The 19,825-nt window shown below is 38.2% G+C and overlaps 1 protein-coding gene across 6 annotated transcripts in view; it reads left to right on the forward strand.

Annotated features, from left to right (window-relative positions):
- The window catches only part of PTK2 (protein tyrosine kinase 2), a 434,883-nt gene that overhangs the window by 404,020 nt on the left and 11,038 nt on the right, over positions 1–19,825 (forward strand). For all 6 annotated transcript variants that reach the window (XM_036741078.1, XM_036741072.1, XM_036741073.1 and 3 more), the window contains 2 exons: positions 15,018–15,080; positions 19,693–19,732. In XM_036741078.1, the coding sequence (XP_036596973.1) occupies positions 15,018–15,080; positions 19,693–19,732 (103 nt within the window). The remainder of the gene's footprint in view (positions 1–15,017; positions 15,081–19,692; positions 19,733–19,825) is intronic.

The raw sequence follows: 19,825 nt of genomic DNA on the forward strand, positions 1-19,825 counted from the left end.
CAGTATGCTCTTCTATTTAATTGAGGGGTTGGACTAATCACTAGATGGCATATTTAGAGTTGGAAAGGGCTTTTGAGATCACCTAATCCAAGTCCCTCCATTTACAGATAAGCCGAAACCCAGAGATAGTGACTTGCCCAAGGTTATATGGATAATAAGTGACTGAGCCTGGACTTGAACCCAGGTCTTCTGATTGCAAATCCGGTACTCTTTCTACTGTATCACATTACCTCTCAACCTTGTAGATTACCTGTAAGGTTCTTCTGGCTCTGATCCTATATCTCTCTCATTCCTCTCAGAAAAATTTGCTCAAAACTCAACTTACCTATGTTACCTCTGACCCATTTTCCCAGTTGTGTTCTATACCTATAATATTTTGCCTCCTCTAGCATCTTAAATCTTTTCCCTTATTCAAACTTGAGCGATCAAGCTTCATAGAGATAAAATGGAAGTAATCAAAGGAAGAAGGCACTAGAATTCAGGGGGATTGGGGAAAAGATTTCTGTAAAAGATGAGATTTTATCTAGAACTTAAAGGAAGCCAGGAGACAGAACATTCCAGAAATGAAGGACAGTCAGTGAAAATGCCTAGAATCGGGAATAATGTTGTGTGTTGGCCAGGAGGCCACTGTCACTGGATTGAAGAATATGGAGTGAGGGGTGGGGGACAGGAGGCAGGTTATGATTCATATTTATTAGAAGAGTCATTCCCCAATTAGTCAGTAGTCAAAGGATATAAAGAGGCAATGTTGGTTTTTTGCAGATCCTCTTGCATTTATTATTGTTGTCCTGTATTGTCAGCATTGCCAATCCTGTGGGTCTGAGGTGGAAACTTAAAATTATTTTAATTAGCAATTTTGGAGCATTTTTTCAGTTGGCTAACGATAGCTTAGATTTCTTCCTTTGAAAACTGCCTCTTTTATATCCTTTGGCTACTGACTGTCCCATTTATCTGCTTTCTTTCTCTTTTTACCTGTGTTGGTTTTATTTGTGAAAAGCCTTTTTAACTTTATATTATCAAAATTGTCTGTTTTATCTTTTGTGATCCTCTCTATCCTTGGTTGTGAACTATGTGAATCCATAGATCCAAAAGGTAATTTCTTCCTTGCTCCTCTAATTTTTTGATAATGTTACCCTTTATGTCTAAGTCATGTATCCATTTGACACCTTCCTTGTCATATGTTGTAAAATATTGAACGATTCTTTCTGCCAGCCTGCTTCCCCGTTCTCCTAGCAGTTTTTATTGAATCGTGTGTTTTTCCTGGGGTCTTTGGGCTTATCAAACACTGGAGTACTGTGCTTGTTTGCTTCTATATGTTTTGTACCTAATCTGTTCCACTGAGCAGATTTCCATTTTTTTTAAACAGTAGCAAATCTTTTTGATGATTACTGCTTTGTAGTATGATTTGACATCTGGTACCACCAGGCCCTATTCCTTCCCATTTCTTTTCATTAATTCCTTTGCTATTTTTGACCTTTTGTTCTTCTAAATGAATTTTTTTTTCTATCTCTATAAAGTAACCCCTTCGTAATTTGATTAGTATGGCACTAAAAAAATAAATTAATTGAGGTAGTATTGTCATTTTTATTATATTGACTTGGCCTACTCATGAGCAATTAACATTATCTAGGTCTCTGTGTGAAGAGGTTTTGTAGCTATATTCATTTAGTTCTTGTGTGTGTGTCTTGGCAACTCCCAAGTAATTTATTCTTTTAGCAGTTATTTTAAGTGGAATTTCACTGTCTTTTCTGCTGTGTTTTGTTGGTAGTAAACAAAAGTGTTAATGATTTATGAGGGTTTAATTCGGGCCTGCATAACCTGCGGGCCACGGCCCACGTGGGCCGCACCACAGGCCACACCAAAGGATTTCTGGCAGCCCGCGAAAAATGTAGAGGATATTTTCATCTACATTTTTTGTGGGCTGCCTGAAATCCTTTGGCAGGCCACAGGTTAGGCAGGCCTGGTTTAATTTATATCCTGCAACTTTTCAGAAGTTATTAATTATTTCAGTTAATTTCAATGGTCTTTCTAGGGATCTCCAGCTCTAAACCAAAATACCACCTACAAAAATCAACAATTTTGTTTCCTCTTTGCCTTTGTTTATTCCTTCATTTTTTTTCTTGTCTTATTGCTATAACTGGCATGAGGTGGTAATAATGGATATCTTTGCTTCACCCCAATCTTATTAGAAAAGCCTCTAGTTTATCCCTGTCACGTATAATGATGTCTTTTGGTTTTAGATAGATATGATATCATGTCTGTCAATAAGTATGTATCATATTAAGGAAAATTCCTCTTATTTATGTTTTCTACTGTTTTAACAGGTTTAGGTGTTGTACCTTATCAAAAGATTTTTCTGCATCTATTGATAAAATTGCATGCTTTTTGTTCTTATTAATGTGGTCTATTATGTTAATAGTTTACCTACTGTTGAACTAATCTTGTATACCTGGTCCAATTTGGTTATATTGTGTAATCTTTATGATATATTTCTGTAGTTGCCTTGCTAATATTTTATTCAAAATTTGGGATCAGTGTTCATTAGGAATGTTGGTCTAGTCTTTTCTTTTTCTGCTTTGATTCTGAGAGGGTAAGCATTGAATGTGTCAGAAAAAAAGATAGCTTTGATCCGGGGACCTATTATTTTTCAGGGAAATTTGACCCAGGAAGGAGGCTCTTAAGTAAGAAATTCAGAAGACATATAAACAAAAAACAACAACCCATTCTTATGAGGAAGAGAAAAAAAAGAGCTGCTTAAAGAGACAAGGAAATCATTGATTTTAAGAATACATATATAAAATGTGAAGGCCAGGGCAAGTAACTAAGGATGAAAGAAGGAACGAAGAAAATAAGCATATATGTACCAGGCTCTATGCTATGTGCTTTACAAATATTATCTCATTTTCCAAACAACCCTGGGAGGTTGATGCTATTATTATCCCCAGCTTGCGGCTGAGGAAACTGAAACATACAGAAGTTAAGTCACCCAGAGTCACACAGCTACTAAGTGTCTGAGGCCAAATTTGAACTCCGTTCTTGATGCTTCCAGGCCACGTTAGTACCTAGCTACTGAGCTAACATTACCTTGTTAGCAACTAAGCTGAGCCCAAATGAAGTAACCCTTATGCTAGTTCAAATAATTTTTTAACACAAAATACCTTCTACTGGATGACTTTCTGTTGCTCTTAATTCTAGTCCCTTCCCTCTTTTGATTATTTTCCATTTATCCTGTACTTAGCTTGTTCATATACAGTTGTTTGCATATTGTCTTCTCCATTGTATTGTGAGGTCCTCAAACAAAGGGACTGTCTTTTTGCCTTTGTATTCCCAGTGCATAAAACTTAATAGTAGGCACTTAGTAAATGCTTATTGACTGGCTGACAAGAGTGTACCATAGAACTGTGAATAATGTTTCAGTAGAAGCTGAGAATGGAAATGAACGCTGATAAGGGAGCAGGAAAACAATAACTGTGTTGTAGACAAGAAAAATCAAAGAAAGAATAGGCACGCTATCCAGTTAGATAGCGGGCTAACTGTGGGAAGGTTGAACTACTCAGTTCCTATTTCTGTGTTTTTTCTTCTAAAGAGAATGATCCTTTGACTAGGAAGGATTTTTTTAAATGGTTAGCAGTCTATAGAAACCCATGATTTGTGAAGTAGCATCCAGCTCTCCTCAAAATTAGTTTGTTGCCATATCCAGACAAACTATATCCTAGATTATTGAAAGTACTGGCAAGTACAGTTATTGAGTCTATATTAGTGAACTCTGAAAGATTTTGGAGAATTGAGGAATTGATACTGCAGGAATGGTTAGAGAAAAGAAAACATCCTGATTTTCAAAAAAGAGGAATGAGTAGGGAGCCTGATAACTTTAAGTGATCTTGTCTCCTCTTCCTGGCAAGATTCTAGAATATACTACTAAGGAGATGATTTGTGAGTGCTTAGAAAGTGAAATAATAATTTCCCCACTCACCCCTCCCCCAAAAAAGGCTGATTTCATCAAGAACAAATCATGCCAGGCTACATTCTTTGTTTATTTGACTGGCAACCAGACTGGTAGTTAGGGGAACATTGTCCACAGAGTATACTTCGATTTTACTGGACTGTACTTAGATTTTTAAAACACTGACAAACTTTCATGCTGTACTTTTGGATAAGATGTATAGATTTGAGTTAGTGCCAGTATAGTTGAAAAGATTCAGAAATGGATGAAATTATTTGGTTCTAGGCATGGATGGTATTATTGCCAGAATTTAAAATTCCAAAAAGTTTAAAGAGATAAGCCAATATGTCAAGATCAAAAAAGATATTGACAAACTAGAACAATGGGCAAAATTTAATAAAATGAATATTAATAACAATAAATGTCTAGCTCCAAAGTTGATTCTAAAAGGCAACCTTACAAATAAAGAGAGAAACATGGTTAGAAATTTACTGTGGAAATGCGCAAACAATGTAACATAACAACCCCTGCCCGCCCCCAAGAAAAAGATACCTCATATTCTCTTAGCCTATGTTGAATTATTTTTGTTCATTCGTTTTCAGGCGTGTCCAGCTCTTCATGACCCCATTTGGAGTTTTCTTGGCAAAGATACTGGAGTAGTTTGCTATTTTGCTCTTCATCTCATTTTACAGACGAGGAAACTGAGGCAAATAGGGTTTAGTGACTTGCCCAGGGTCACACAGCTACTAAGGGTTTGAGGCCAGATTTGAACTCAAGAATATGAGTCTTCCTGACTCTAGGCCCAGCATTCTATCCACTATACCACCTAGCTGCCCACTGTTGAAAGATAAAACATCCATATAAAGGTGACAGTAGTTCCTTCATATTCTGCCCTGGTCAAACTGCACCTAGAATGTTCTGGCCAGTTCTGGGAACCATATTTTAGGAAAGACATAATCAATCTAGACTGTTTCCAAATGTGGACAAACAAGTTGGTGAATGGACTAAAGAACATGCCATATGAGGATTGATTACAGAAAGTGGGAGTGTTTAGTTTGAAGAAGAAAAGATTTCTAAGTATTATAGGGATGTGAATTCTTCAAGGCTGGACATCTATCACCAATGTGAATTAATTCACCTGGCACTGATATTCTAAGTAGTTTCTGGTGCCTTAACTCTGGGGATAAGAATTGGAGGATACAGGAAATGAGACAGGACTAGCCTGGATTTCCAATGCATTTGCCTAGAAGTAGAGGAAAGAGTGAGCCAGAATGTAACAATGTGACTTTCTTCTTCTTTTTAATTGATAATGATTTAAGTAAGTTTTATCTTTCCTCTGTAGTACTTTGTAGTAAAGCCTTTTTTGAACCTCTTTAAAAAAAAAAGAGAAGAGAAGACTTCGTTTCCTCTACTATTTGAAGAATGAAATTCCTCAAGATCTACTTTCCGTAAGATCTGTCATTGTTCACAAGCTTCAAATGAACCCCACCCCATTGCTGATTCACACCTGTTTTGTCTGTCTGCTGCTGACACATTTCTCCCAAAAATGTATCATGCTTTATCATTGGTTCAGTTAGTCCTTCTATTCACATTAGATCATCCTTTTTGCCTGTCTCTAAGTAAAATTATGTAAGCCATATGTATATATAGTACAAGCTACCATCACCACATCTGCAGGAAGTGGGGATGCAGACATTAAGTTAATATTAACAATAAGAATAAGGATGTCAGCCAAGGTCTGTTAAGCACATACATTGTCAAATATGTTAGTGTAAAACTTTAAGACTAGCAAGATATGTCCAGCTATACTTCACAGAATCATGGAGTTGCCAGGACTTCAGAGGTCATCTACTTAAGCTCATATCTGAACAAGAATCTTCTCCAGTATATCCAACAAATAATCCTTGGGCCTTGGCTTGAAGTCTGCCAAAGAGGGAGAACCCACTACTTCCCAATTAGCCTGTTCCACTTTTGGGTAATTTTTGGGTAATTGTTCAGAAGTTTTTCTTACAGCAAGCTTAGATTTACTTCTTTATGATTTCCACCCATTACTTCTAGTTCCAGCTCTGGGGCCAAGCAGAATAATTCTAAGTGCCCTTCCATGTGAAAGCCCTTCAAATACTTGAAGATCCCTATGGTATCCTTCTTCACTATCCTCTTCTCCAGGACAAACACCTCTCCTTCCTCCAACCATTACTCATATGGCATGATTTTGAAGTGCTTTACCATCATGATTGCATTCCTCAGGATACTCTCCATCTTATCAATACCCTTCCTAAAATATGGCACATAGTACTAAATAATACTTCGCAAATGATGGTGCCATAGCAGAAGGGAGAAAGAGGATCACCTCTCTTGTCCTGGGCACTGCATTTCTTAAGGCAGCCTAAGATCACATTGATTTTCTTGGCTACTGTTATACTGTTGGTTCATATGAAGCTTTACATACACTTTTTAAAAGGCGCAGACCTTTTTCAAAGAAGTGGCTATCTAGCCTTCCCTCTTATGTCTCAGTCTTGTGAAGGTGGCATATTTCATCCAAATGTAAGATTTTATGGCCCAGTGTTCTACCCTGTTTTACATTTATTTAAATCCTGATTTTCATCCAAGTTATCAGGAATTCCATTTAGTAGTTAGCTAATCTCAGTGAGCAGTTTTGTCTCCTCAGAACCCTGTCATTATCAGGGGTCGTAGAGTGAGGCTAATAAAACTTAGGGCCTGGGACTGGTTTTGTTATGCTTTGAAGTTATTAAATAACTTCAAAGAAGGAAGAAAGGGAAAGGGAGCAGTAATACACTAAGGGGAAAAAGGGAGAGGGTGAGGGCAATTATCTGACAGAATTTGGGTATATAAGTAGAAGACTATACACTGGATCCTATGATTAGGCACTGGGCAAGGGACAAGGAAGAAGGGCAGTAGAGCAGAAAGAGATTGCACACTCTCTCCACCCGCTCTCTTCTATATAAAGATGGAATGAGAAGCTGATCAATGCAGTGGCTAGCCGTGGTTCCAGAAAATTCAGGATGCAACTTGTTACCTACCTCCTTCCAGATTAGTGTGAACAATGAATTCTCTGAAGTATATTTGAATTTCTACTATTTAAAGTTATAATTATATAAAACATGGCGATTTATTCCAACCCAATGGAAATAATGCAGTGTGAATACAAATAATGAGACCACTTCAGGGAGATTAGTTATTTAGTTCCAAGTGGGACCTAGCTGACATGGCCAATGTGGGAATCTGTTTTGCTTGACTAAGCATATTTGTAACAAAAGTTTTTCTGGGTTTTTTTTTTCTAATAGAGGGAAGATAGGCAGGAGAGAAGGTAGATTTCAGTCATTGAAAAAAGTCAGGTTTTTTAAAATGTTTATGGGGTTGAATTGAATTGCTAATATCTAGAATGATAGTCAAGATTTCAACAAATCTTGAACAGGGTAGAACATTAGACTGAATCCAGTAAAATGAAAGTCTAATCCCTCTCCTGTAAAATCTCACATTTGGATGTAATAAATCACATTCACAGGACAGAAGTAGAATGACTAGACAGTGATTTCTTTGAAAAAGATCTGGGCCTTTTAAAATTATACTAAATGCTCTGTATGAACTGACAGTATCATGCAGTAGCCAAGAAAGTACATGTGATTATAGGCTGCCTTAAGAGATACCAGGACAAGAGAGGTGATCTCCCTATTTTCTTCTGCTATGGCACAGCCACATCAAACACTGTGTAGTACTGGGTGCCATATTTTAGGAAGAGTATTGTCTCCTCATTTTAGAATGCCAATAGTTTATTCTAGTTTAGTCCCTTATGATTGTTCCTTCTTGTTTACCTTTTTATGTTTCTTAGACTACTGTGTTTGTATTTCAGAGTTTCTTTTCATCAGGAATACTTGGAAGTCTTCTAATTTCATTAGAGGTCTATTTTTTCCCGCTATAGAATTGTACTCATTTTGGGTGGGTAAATTATTCTTGACTGTAAACCTTTATCTTTGCTTTCTGGGATATCGTGTTTAAGCTGCTAAATCTTGTTATGTAATAATTAAAATAATAGTTAACATTTATGTAGCACTTACTTTGTGCCAGCCAGTGTGTTAAGTGCTTTACAATTATTATGTCATTCGATCCTCCAAAAAACCCTGGAAGGTAGATGCAGACTGGAAAACTGAAGCAGAGAGAGAATAAGTGATTTGCCTAGGATCATACAGCTAATAAATATCTGAGGCCAGATTTGAACTCTGGCCTTCCTAACTCTAGGCCCAGCACTCTATCTACTGCACCACCAGCTGCCTCTACTGTGGCTCCTTGGTAATTAAACTCTTTCTGACAGCTTACAGTAATTTCTTCTTTGACCTGGAAGTTCTGAATTTTAGCTTTAATGTTCCTGGGAGTTTTCATTTTGGAGTTTATTTCAGCAGGCAAGTGGCAGATTCTGTCTCTTTTTACTTTGCCCTCTGGTTCTAAGAAGTCTGGGCAGTTTTATGATTTTTTGAAATATGTTATCTGGGCTTTTTTTTTTAATCATCATAGCTTTCAGGCAGTCTAGTGATTCTCAAATTATCTCTCCTTGATCTGTTTTCCAGGTCAGTTGTTTTATACTTTCTTCTGTTTTGTCAGTCTTTTGACCCAACTGATATTTTAGTACAGGATCCCCATTGCTTGGGTAAAGTTTTATACCATGTTGCCAAACTGTTAATTCTCTTTCCAGTTCTTCTTTCCACAGCTCTCATTTCTTTTCCAGTTTTTCCCCTTTTACTTTCATTTATTTTTCAATTGTTTCCACTGATACTCTCATTTATAAAATAATTTTTAACACTTTTTTGCTTCATCTCTTCCAGAAATTCAAGTTGAAATTGTGAATTTGTGCCATATTTTTCTTTGATGTTTTTGCTTGTAGATATGTTAGAGTAATTTTCTTGTTCTGGGTTTGTCTCTTGAGCTTCCCTATTACCCTAATATTTATTTTTTTGTTTTTCCAGCTCTACTTCTTGACTTCAGACTTTGTTTTAGGGTCAGGTTCTGTGCATTTTAGGAGGATAACGGTTCTATTCTGTGTCCTCTTGGCTCTAGCTGCTGCTTTCTTGGAGAATTGAGTGTTGTATTGTTCCAGGATCTTAGAGAGAACTCATGCTGGAGACCTACAAACTTTTAGTGTTCCCTGAGCAGTTTGATTCAGAACAGAGCTTTAGTCCTGAACTTCTGATCTGACCTCTGCAAGTTCCTGACCTAGTGAATACAGGAAAAGAATAAACATTTATGTACTCCCTACTATGTGCCAGGCACTGTGCTAAGTACTTTTTTTACAAATATTCTCTTATGTGATCCTCACAACGATCCTGAGAGATAGGTGTTATTATTAACCCAATTTTATAGTTGAGGAAACTGAGGCAACCAGAAGTTAAATAACTTGCCCAGGGTCACATAGCTAATAAGAGCCTAAAGCTGGATTTGACTTCAAGTTTTCCTGCCTCCAGGCCCAGCTCTTTATCCACTGTGCCACCAAGTGTCTTGAAACCTAGCTGACCTAGGTTTGGGCCTGAGCAACACAACTGTTAACTTTTCCCACTTTCAGGTGATAGTACACTGCTGCTAGACTCAGCCATTATTAGTCAGCTGGAAAGTTTTGCAGATTTCCCTTTTGTTTGCCCTTCCGACCCTGGTTATTCTGTTGAAGGTTTCAGACTGACTGAGGACTGGATCTGAGACCCTCTTCCACTCCTATGATCAGAACCGTATATCTGGTACTTGCTTCTGTAATTGGGAAGCTGAGTACATAGCCTAGGGCCCTAGACCTACCCTGGACTACCATCCCTAGGTGCAGTTCTTTTCCACAGTCTTCACTGGATCTCTGACCTAGCACTAGGGAGTGAGCAACAGAGTTACCATTTGACCCCTGTTCCTGCTCCCTGTATAGTGTCAAGCCCCACTGTGCCAATTCTCTTCTTGCAGGCATTCCCTAATACGATCCCTTCTTGGAATGCTGCATTCAGCCACTCCGGGCTATACCTAGTCCCCAGTGTCTGCCTACCTGGGCTGGAATTTTTCTTTTAAATTTCCCAATCAGAAATTGGTCTGATGCATTTTCTAGATGTGCTTTGTGGAGTAGTTGTGGGAAAGAACTCAGCTGTACTTCTTCCTCAGTACGGGGTTAGCTGATTTCCTACTGCTACCCAACTTGCATTTAAAAAGCACCTACAATGTACAAAACATTGCGCTAGGAAGGCAAAAACAAAACAAAAAAAATAGTCCTTTCCTTCAAGAAAGCTACATTTTACTAGAAGAATAAAACATGTAAAAGGTGGAACAGAACGAGGAGAAAAAAATTATACAATAACAACACTATAAAGAGAAACAGTTTTGAAAGACTTAAGAACTCCGGTCAACTGCAGTGACCCACCTTGACTCCAGAAAACTCAGGATGAAACATGCTGTCTACCTCCTGACAGGAAGATGATAGACTCAAGATTAAGAAATATGGGGGTGGGGGGAAGGAAAAGGAGGAATTTAGTTTGCTTGACTAGGTGTATTTGAGTCAGTCAGTAAATATTCATTAAGGGTCTACTTTGTGCCAGGCACTATGTTATGTACTAGGGATACAAAGAAAGGCGAAAGACAGTCTGCTTTCAAGGAGCTCATGGTCTAATGGGAGATATCATAAGGAAACAAATAGGTACAGACAAGCTAATAAACAATAAATAGGAAATAATTAACAGAGGGAGGGCACTAGAATCAAGAGAGATCAGGAAAGGCTTCTTGTTGAAGATGGCATTTTAGCTGGGACTTGAAGAAGCCAGGGAAGAGGGGTGAAGGAAGGGAAAAAAGGTAAATTTTTGCTAATTGAAAAAAAATAAACTTAAGGAAGAAAAGACATGGAAAAATATATGCATGATAATTTGAGGAGGAAGAGAAAAGGCTTCCTTTAGGAAAAAAGGAATCAAGCATTTACTAAGTACCTGCCGTATGCCAGGCACTGTGCTAAGCATTTTACAAATATCTCATCTGATCCCACAACAACCAACCCTAGAAGGTAGGTGCTATTATTATCCCCATTTTACAGCTAAGGAAACTGAGGCAGGCAGCAGTTAAGTGGCTTGTCCAAAATCATACGGTAAGTGGCTGATGCTGGAGTTGAACTCATCTTTCTACTCCAGGCCCACCCGGTATGCTATCCACTGTACCACCTAGCTGCCTCTAGGCACTAGTATATAAACTAAGCCTTCAATGAAGGTAGGACTTCTAGAGTTGAAGGAAGAAGTTCATTCTAGTCATCTTAGGACAGCCTGAGTCAAACAGTTATGTGGTCGACTTTTCCTGGAGAGAATGAAGAGGAATAATGTGGAATAAGCCAGGAAGAGTAAACCAGAACCAGACTACAAAGGACATTAAAAACCGAAGTGAGTTTGTATTTTATTGAAGAAGCAGTCAGAAGCCACTGAAAGTTCTCAGTTAGGGGTACAATGTGGTAAGTCCTGTGATCCAGGAAGATTATTTTGTCAGCTCTTTGGAGGATGGACTGAAGAGGGGAGACTGGAAGTCTGGAATCCAAGTATGAGGATGTTGATTTCAAACATGAGGTGATAAGGACCTGAAATTAAGTAGTAGCCATGTGAGTGGAGAGAGGGAAATAAATGCCAGAAATGTGGAGACTGATTCAACAAGATTTGGCAACTGGGCATAGGAGCAAGGGAAGCACCAACATTGACCTTCATAACTGGAGGTTTCTGTGGTCATACCTTCTGTGGAGATAGGGAAGTTAGGAAGAGAGGGTTTGTGTTCATTTGTGGGTTTTTTTGGGGGGGGTGGGGAATTGATAGGGAATTCTTTGTTATGCTGAATATGGGACATCTAGTTGAAAACGGTCAGATAAGAACACATCAGTAATAGCTGCATTCATGTTTGCAGAGAGCTTTAATTGTCTCATCTTACAACCTCATTAGGTAGGTGCTATTACTAGCTCCATTTTACAGATGAGGAAGAAGGCTGAGAAAGGTTAAGTGACTTTGCCCAGACTTACACAGCTAATAAATATCTGAGGCAGGGTTCAAACTCAGGTCTGCCTGACTCCAAACCCACTGTTCTATCCACTGGACGACCTAGCTGCCTTCTGCATCAGGGGCGTCAGTACTCTCTCACTGTCCTTATTTATCTTGGCTATCAGCTCTCCATTAGCCATTTTTGTTCTAGCCTATCCAGAAAGGTTGCTCTCCTTAGCAGAGAAAACAAAAGTAAAATTTAAGTTGACTAGTTCTGCCTTGTCTCTATTGTGAGTTATCATCACCCCATCAAACTCTTTTCCCCAGTATAGCTTTTTAAGTCTTTAGCTTTCCTCACCAGCCTCAGTTTATTCATAAACTCATGTAACACTTATATATCCATCTTCTTTTACCTACCCCTGCTTCTGTCTTCTGTACATGCCCTTTTTTTTCAATCTGAGTTGCTTGGTGAGTTCTCTCTAAATGCCCACCATTCTCTTCAGACCATCCCTGGTTTTGCTTCTCATCCCTCTTGGGATACCTTCCCCTGTAAATTTTAGTCCATAGGATCATACTTATCTTTTCTCTGAGCAATATGAAATCTCATGTCGCAATATCTATGTTGCTTAACAGACTCTTTCATCTTCCTTGTTGGTGGATATGATTTTCCCGTCTTGCTTCTTCCACGTTTTGAAGGATAAGATTATCATTCTGGTCACCAAGGTTTGCAATTTTGTCATCTTTGACTCTTCATTTTCTTTCACATGTCTGCTGTGTCCATTCAGTTGTTTAACTGATTAACTTTATAACAAGAAGTCAAATTAGTATCATCTTGATTACTTAGTGCTTTAAGTTACTTTATACCATCTTATTTCACTTAATGTACATAGCTACCTTCTGAGGTAGATTACAAGGATTATTATTTCATTTTTGTGGTTGAGCAAATTGAAACCCAAAGAAGGTAAGTATTGTGTCCAGGGCCAAAGAGGGAATAAATGAAAGAGCTAACACTTGAAGCCAGGTCAGCTGGCTCCCAAGTCCAGTGTTCTGACCTTTGATTTGGGTCAGTTCCTATGAGGAAAGCAGTTCAGTAAAAGAAATGCTAATAATTAGTCTTACTGAATTGGAATTTGCTTACATATAAAGTTTATCATTTGATGTAAACAAACTTTAGAAATAATATACTCAAGAAACAAGGTAAATTTGATCAGGAAAATCAGTATTCAAAATTATACTAGTTCTGGTCAAAATTAAAATTTTTTTTACTTGTTCATTAGAATTCCCCCAATGTGGGGAAAATTCATCTGGGCTTTCCATAAATTTGTACTTTCATAAAATGTCTGCTTAGACAGTTTTTTTTTAAGCAGCAATATTAGAGGTCTCTAGTATACAAATAAAAAGATGAGTGTTTGATCCCTTCCAAAACTAAAATCCTCTTGTGATTTTGAGCCACATTAAGAAGTGTAGCCTCCATAAATAAGGTAAAACTGCTGTAGTTATACGTTATCTGAAGCATTGGGTTTGGTTCTGTGTGCCACAGTTTAGGAAGGACATTGATTAGTTAGAGAGTATACAAAGGATGGCAACTAGAATGGAGGAGAATTCTGAGCCCATGTTCCAAGGAGGAACCAGACTGGTTAGCCTGGAGATCAGAAAACTCAGGGAGGGCCTGATAGTTCTTTTTAAGTACTTAGAAGGTCTGTCATTTGGAAGATGGATTAGATTCACATTTCTGCTTAGCCTCAGAGGGCAGAACTAAGTGATTCAAGCCGTCCAAAAACGAAATGGACTGGCTGAGGAAGTAGTTGTGTCATCCCCATACTAACTAAACTCCAGTGACTCCCTATCACCTCCAGGATCAACTACATAATACTCTGTTTTGTGTTCAGAACCCTTCATAGCCTAGCCCCAGGTCTCCTATCTTTCCAGTCTTGTTAAACGTTACACTCTGGCATGTCCTCTTTGATCCAGTACTGCCCTGCTGGCTGTTCTACAAAAAAGACACTCCATCTCTGGGCTCCAGACATTTTCTCTGTCTGCCCTCCAGACTTCAAATGCTCTCCCTCCTCACCTCCACCTCTTAGCTTTCCCGGCTTCCTTCAAGTCCCAACCAAAATCCCATCTTCTATGAGAAGACTTTGCCAGTGCCCCTTAATGCTAGTGTCTTCCCTCTATTGATTGTCTTCAATTTATCTTGTATATATCTTCTTTTTATATGTTTGTTTTCATGTAGATTCTGAGCTCCTTGACATATAAGGCTGCTCTTTGTATCCCCAGTGCTTAGCACAGTGCCTGGCACATAGTAAGCGCTTAATAAATGCTTACTAACTGGCTGGCTGACAGCTTGCCTCACTACAGGTCTTCCCACAGAGACTGTGATTGTTTGTGAAGTAGACTGTAGTTGAGATCCTTCTTTGGGTAGGGGTTGAAATAGATGAACTCTGAACGTCTGTGCTTTTGTTGTGTGTGCTCCAAGACTAGAACCTGTTATCTCAGAGTGGTTTTGTTATAACTTCTTTAGTTATATTTGGTTTTGTGTTTTTAGTCAGCCTTGTACTCCCCACCCCAAATGTCATGTAAACTAGCTTGTTCATTCTAGTAAAAATAAAACTTGTTTACTCTTCGAACCAAGAGGAAGATTAGATCCAGCTTTTATGAGCTTTCAATGAAATTGGCCCCATTTGCCACTTTAGCAAAACAGCTAAATTCATATAAGCTTTCTCCTAGCTAGGAACAGCAATGAATGTGCCATATTTCTAATCTTAAACTCAAAATTTTTCTCTTGTTAGAAAGAAAACACATCCCCTGTGAAAGTGCTTGGCTGCCACAAAGTGAAATAAAATGATGGTTTTCCCAGTTGTTACATTGGGGCAATGATGTAGTCAGCATTTGTGTAAGCATGCCTGTGCAGACAGTGATAAGGACACTTTGCAGTGTTTATATTGCTGTGTATTTCTAAAGCTGAGCAAGTTCATCTGACTTGGTTCACAAGTTTATTTTCCTGGCTCTGGGAGGCATTTAATACACAGGTATTTATTTCAGTTTTGCATATTGGTTTGTAAAGCAGAAAGTGAAACTATGGGGGTTTTCTGTTCCTCTAGAAACCTGATGTGAGGCTCTCTCGAGGCAGCATTGACCGAGAGGATGGAAGTCTTCAGGGTCCGGTAAGCAAATATAAGAAAAGTTTTTGACCTGTTTTTTAAATTTCTAATTTAACATGGATCAAAATTTGCCACGTAAAATTTTCAAAATTGTCAGAATTTGTAATGTGAGGCCAAGAACTGAACTGCTATGGAATGAAAATTCCTTCTGTAGCCAAAATAATTCAAAGTCCAAATTTTTCACACAAAACTCAAGAAATGCAGTTGGCGATGTATTAACATGAGGGGCCTTTTAACAAACTAATAAGCAGATTTTTTGTGCCTTAACAGAATATAGGCACTGTGCATATGGTTACTATTTTTGTGTAGAAAGTCGTCTGGCATATAGTCAAATTTCCTGTTACTATGAGATCATAAGACCTTCCAGCATCTTGACTTTATGTAGAAACAGTATCAAAAATAAAACTTTTTCACATAGCATTTTTCCTTCTTGGCATTCTTCTAAGAGATACGTAAAATGCTTCTTATGAGAAAGAGTTTGAGGTAATTTCAAATATGTTTTTCATCTGGTACAAAAATTGGTTTTTATAGTAATGAAAGAATGTTCATTTCTCTAAACAGATGCATAGTCAAATGTACATAGGTGTCCTTTCTAATAAGAAATTGAATTTACCTTTCTCACTTTAGAGACAGGATCCAGAGAAGATATCCAAATCAAAATAAATCAGTTTACACACACACACACACACACACCTGTGTGTATTTATAGACCACACTTTCAACTATTATAACCGAGCAATTTTAGTCTAGCCTGCAGCTTTTAAAAACTGCTCCATTTTAATCATAGCACAACAAACAAAACCAGAAGATTGTTCTAAAAGGCCTGTTATTTACCACTGAGCACTTTTAATAGGATATATTATTTCTTAATGCATTTTTTTCTGTGGCTTCACTTTCCCACAGCTCCCCCATCTCTCGGTGTTTCTGAAGAAAATTTAATTTCTTAATTTTGTTCCACTGATTAGAGATCAGCCAACAAGCATTTATTAAATGCTTACGTTGTGCTAAGTTCTGGGAATATAAAGAAAAGCAAAAACACAGCATCTGCTCTCAAGGAGCTCCCATGGCAATGGAAGACACAATTTACAAATAACTACACACACACACACACACACACACACACACACACAAACACACAATATTGTGAAGGTAGAAACGCTTAAAATGGTCAGTAGACTCAATCCATGAGGAGAGTGTAGTGAGAATTCAAGGATGACACCAAGCCTGGGTGTCTGGGAGAATGATAGTACCATTGGCAGTGATAAGAAGTTAGAAGAGCTTAGGTTTTGAGGCAAAAGAGGAGTTCTGTTTTGAAACTGTCTTGGTTCTCCTCCTCCATGTTTAACAACGACTTCTTAGTCTCCTCTGTTCGATCATCATCTGCATCCTGCTCACACATTGTATGTGGACCCTAAGATACCCTGGGCCCTCTTCTCTTTTCCCTTTACACTAATGGTGTCAAACAAACAGAAGCAAGAGGCACTAAACCATACATAAAGATCCCTACGGGCTGCATATTGACTTAGAATGCCACATATCCACATTATCTATGTTTTATTGTATTTTTATTTCTTTTACGAAATCTTTCCCAGTTCCATTTTAATCTTCCTCAGCCATACACAGGAGTGCTCTGCACTTTTGACTTCTCTGCTCTGTACTGCATCTCTTGGTAACCACATCATCTTCCATGGATTCAGTTATTATCTCAATGCAGGTGACTTCACAGATCTGTGTATCCAATCATTCAACTTCATATTACCAACTGCCTATTGAATAGCTGAACTGAATATTAGTTATTGCTGTTATTCTTATTACTATAAATGCCCTCCCTGACATTGTGGATCATCAGCTAAGTAAACAAACCTCTAGGTTATGGGATAGCACAGATGGGGGAAAACCCTGAATTTGGAGTCAGGAAACATGTTTGAATCCTGTACCTTTACTTCTTGGCTATGAAGTCTTGGACAAATCATTTACCTCTCCGAGACTCAGTTTTCTTATCTGTAAGCATTTCAAAACTTGTTAGTGGCTATAATTTATAGTCTTAGATTCAGTGACTAGCCCATAGCCACACAGCTCACTTAGAAAATAAATAAAGCAGTATTTGCCCTGCCAACTCTGAAGGGCTGTTAAGTAGAACTGCTATTCCTTAGGATATGCTGCCTCCTTCTGATAACAGAAAGGGACAGTCTACTCAAATTAGGGCATGTCAATTTTCCTTTCTCCCAGTGTACGGCCCAGTGCTTTTAATAGGCATTTCAGTACTTTTGATTCCTTTTTGCATAGTGATAATAATAGCAATGACCAATATTTCTGTAGCACTTTAAGATTATTTTAAGGCACTTCACATATTTCATTTAATCCTCAGAACAAACCTTGAGGGCGGATGCTGTTACTCTCTCCATTTTATAGATGAGGAAACTGAGGCTGAGAGATGGTTAAAAAAAAAAAACTTGCCTGGAGAAACATATCTCATAACTGAATTCAGAGTCCAACACTCTATCCGCTTTGCCTCTTAACTTAGCTAGAAGGTCATAGGATCATAGGTTCAAGAACTGGAAGGAACCTCAGATGTCCAACCTCCTCATTTCCAGATGAAACTCAGGCCCATAGAGGTTCAATGACTTAGCACCTTGTTGTCTCTATGTTAGAACTAAGGTCCCTGGGAGTAGGAATTGTACTTGTATCTCTAGTCCCTAGTACAGTACTTGGCACATAGTAAATACTCGATAAATGCTCATTGACCAATTGATTGGCCAAGTTCAAGCAAATAGGCAGTGATCAAATCTACATCCTCAGATTTCAAATCCAACTGGCGCAATCTCCAAGCCACTTAGAATAGATAACAGCCAGTATTTCCGCTGCTGAGTATGCATAAAGACAAAAAATAGTGTCAACTGAATTGTATGTGCTTAAAGCCAACATTAAAAAAAAAGGTTTAGGTCAAAGGTACCAACTTACACCCATTTACATAACCTATTTAATAAGAAACACAATAAAGACACCGAGGTTGAAGAAAAACACCATGGACATTTTTAAAAATATACCTTATGAACTCATTACAGACATGTTTTACCAGTTGTCTTTAGCTGGTTTTAAATAGTGGTTCACCTGTGAGATGCTATCTCAGACTTTTTAAGTCTGTTTCATAAGATTTCAGTTGTGTTTTCATTCTTAAAATAGGAGGCTAAAGCAGGTGCCCAACATATTTCAAAATGTTTTAATGATCTGTCATATGCCAGTGGAAAAATTGTAAGGGGATTAGATCCTTATGAAATAGTTTCCTATCAGCATCTTCATTAAGCAGAATTGCCATTCCTAAAGCTTTGAGGGATTCGTGATATGTAGTAACAGTCTTGAATTAGATGTATTTAAATTTTGTTTCCGGAGGAATGAATTGACTCAGCTATTCTTTGACACCTCTGTATCTATGTGAGACTTCCCTGTATTTTTAGGAAGGCATTTTTCCTGTTGTGTAAAAAGCTGTAAAGCTTATTAGTAAGCATGTTACAACTGGAAGGGAGAAAAGGAGGGAGAGAGACCCCTGCTGTGTGCTGGACGGTATGCTAAATGCTTTACAAATATTACCTCATTTAATCATCACACCAGCCCTAGAATGGAGGTGCTCCCTTCAATAGGGCACATTTAAGGAGGACAGCCCTACCATAGAATAAAGGTCCTGGGTTGTGGATGTTGGTTTTTATGTGCTTGCTACATAATCTGGAAGTGATTCAGGATAAAACTAGACCTCAGTACAAATAAGTACCTAGTATCATTTGATGAATAAAGGAGTTGTACAGGGAATATTTGGGGTTTCTAAAGTAAATTAGATTAATTTTTTAAAGGATGTGAGGGGAATAATATAGCTAAAGATTAGGAAGTTCTGGATCAATTCTGTTGAATTTTCCAGTTAACCTGTAGGCATTACAGGGCATGGACTTTTTTTTTTGGTAGCATCTCTACCAAGTTCTACCAGTGTTCTCAGGGGCACCAGCCTCTGATCTATGCTCAGGAGCTGTGAGTCAGTACATGAAACTCTCAGCCACAGTGGATTATGGGGGAAGGGGTAGCAAATCCCTTGCCCCTACTTTGCTGTACTCCTGAAGAAAGACTCAAAGAAAAAAGAGAATAGTCCTGAAGAGAAAAAGAGAAGAAGGCTGGTCTCCTGCATGATTTTTATAGGCAGCTTCTCCAGTAAGAGTCCATTCTCCTGAGTTCTAGTCAGCCAATCACTAGACACTCCCTATGTCCTCTAAGCAAGGCACTTGTGGGCATATCCATCATCCTTGGGGAGGTGTCCCTGAGATGCTTCCCAGCAAAATGTCCTGCCCTGTCATCTTATCAGCTAATAAGACTTGGAATCAGGAAAATCTGAATTCAAATGTCATCACAGACTAGCTGTGTGATCCTAGGTAAATCATTTAATCTCTCCAGGCCTTACTTTCATCCCATCAGCAAATGAGGGAGTTAGACTCATTGACCTCTAAGTTCCCTTTCAGCTTAAATCTTTTATTCCCTGATCAATTCCCCCCTTCCAAATTCTGGACATTTTGTGATTTAAATGGATTTAGACTTTGTAAACAAAATGTATACTGAATCTTTTTTTTTTTGACAGACTGGTAACCAGCACATATATCAACCTGTGGGTAAGCCAGGTGAGATCAGATACATTTTAAATTTTTTATGATCTTGGGAAATGTAATTAACCTTATCATATAAGGTTTCTAGGAAATGTGCAAGGTATTATC

Source organism: Trichosurus vulpecula, chromosome 1, assembly GCF_011100635.1.
Source record: "Trichosurus vulpecula isolate mTriVul1 chromosome 1, mTriVul1.pri, whole genome shotgun sequence".
Classification (NCBI taxonomy): Eukaryota; Metazoa; Chordata; class Mammalia; order Diprotodontia; family Phalangeridae; genus Trichosurus; species Trichosurus vulpecula.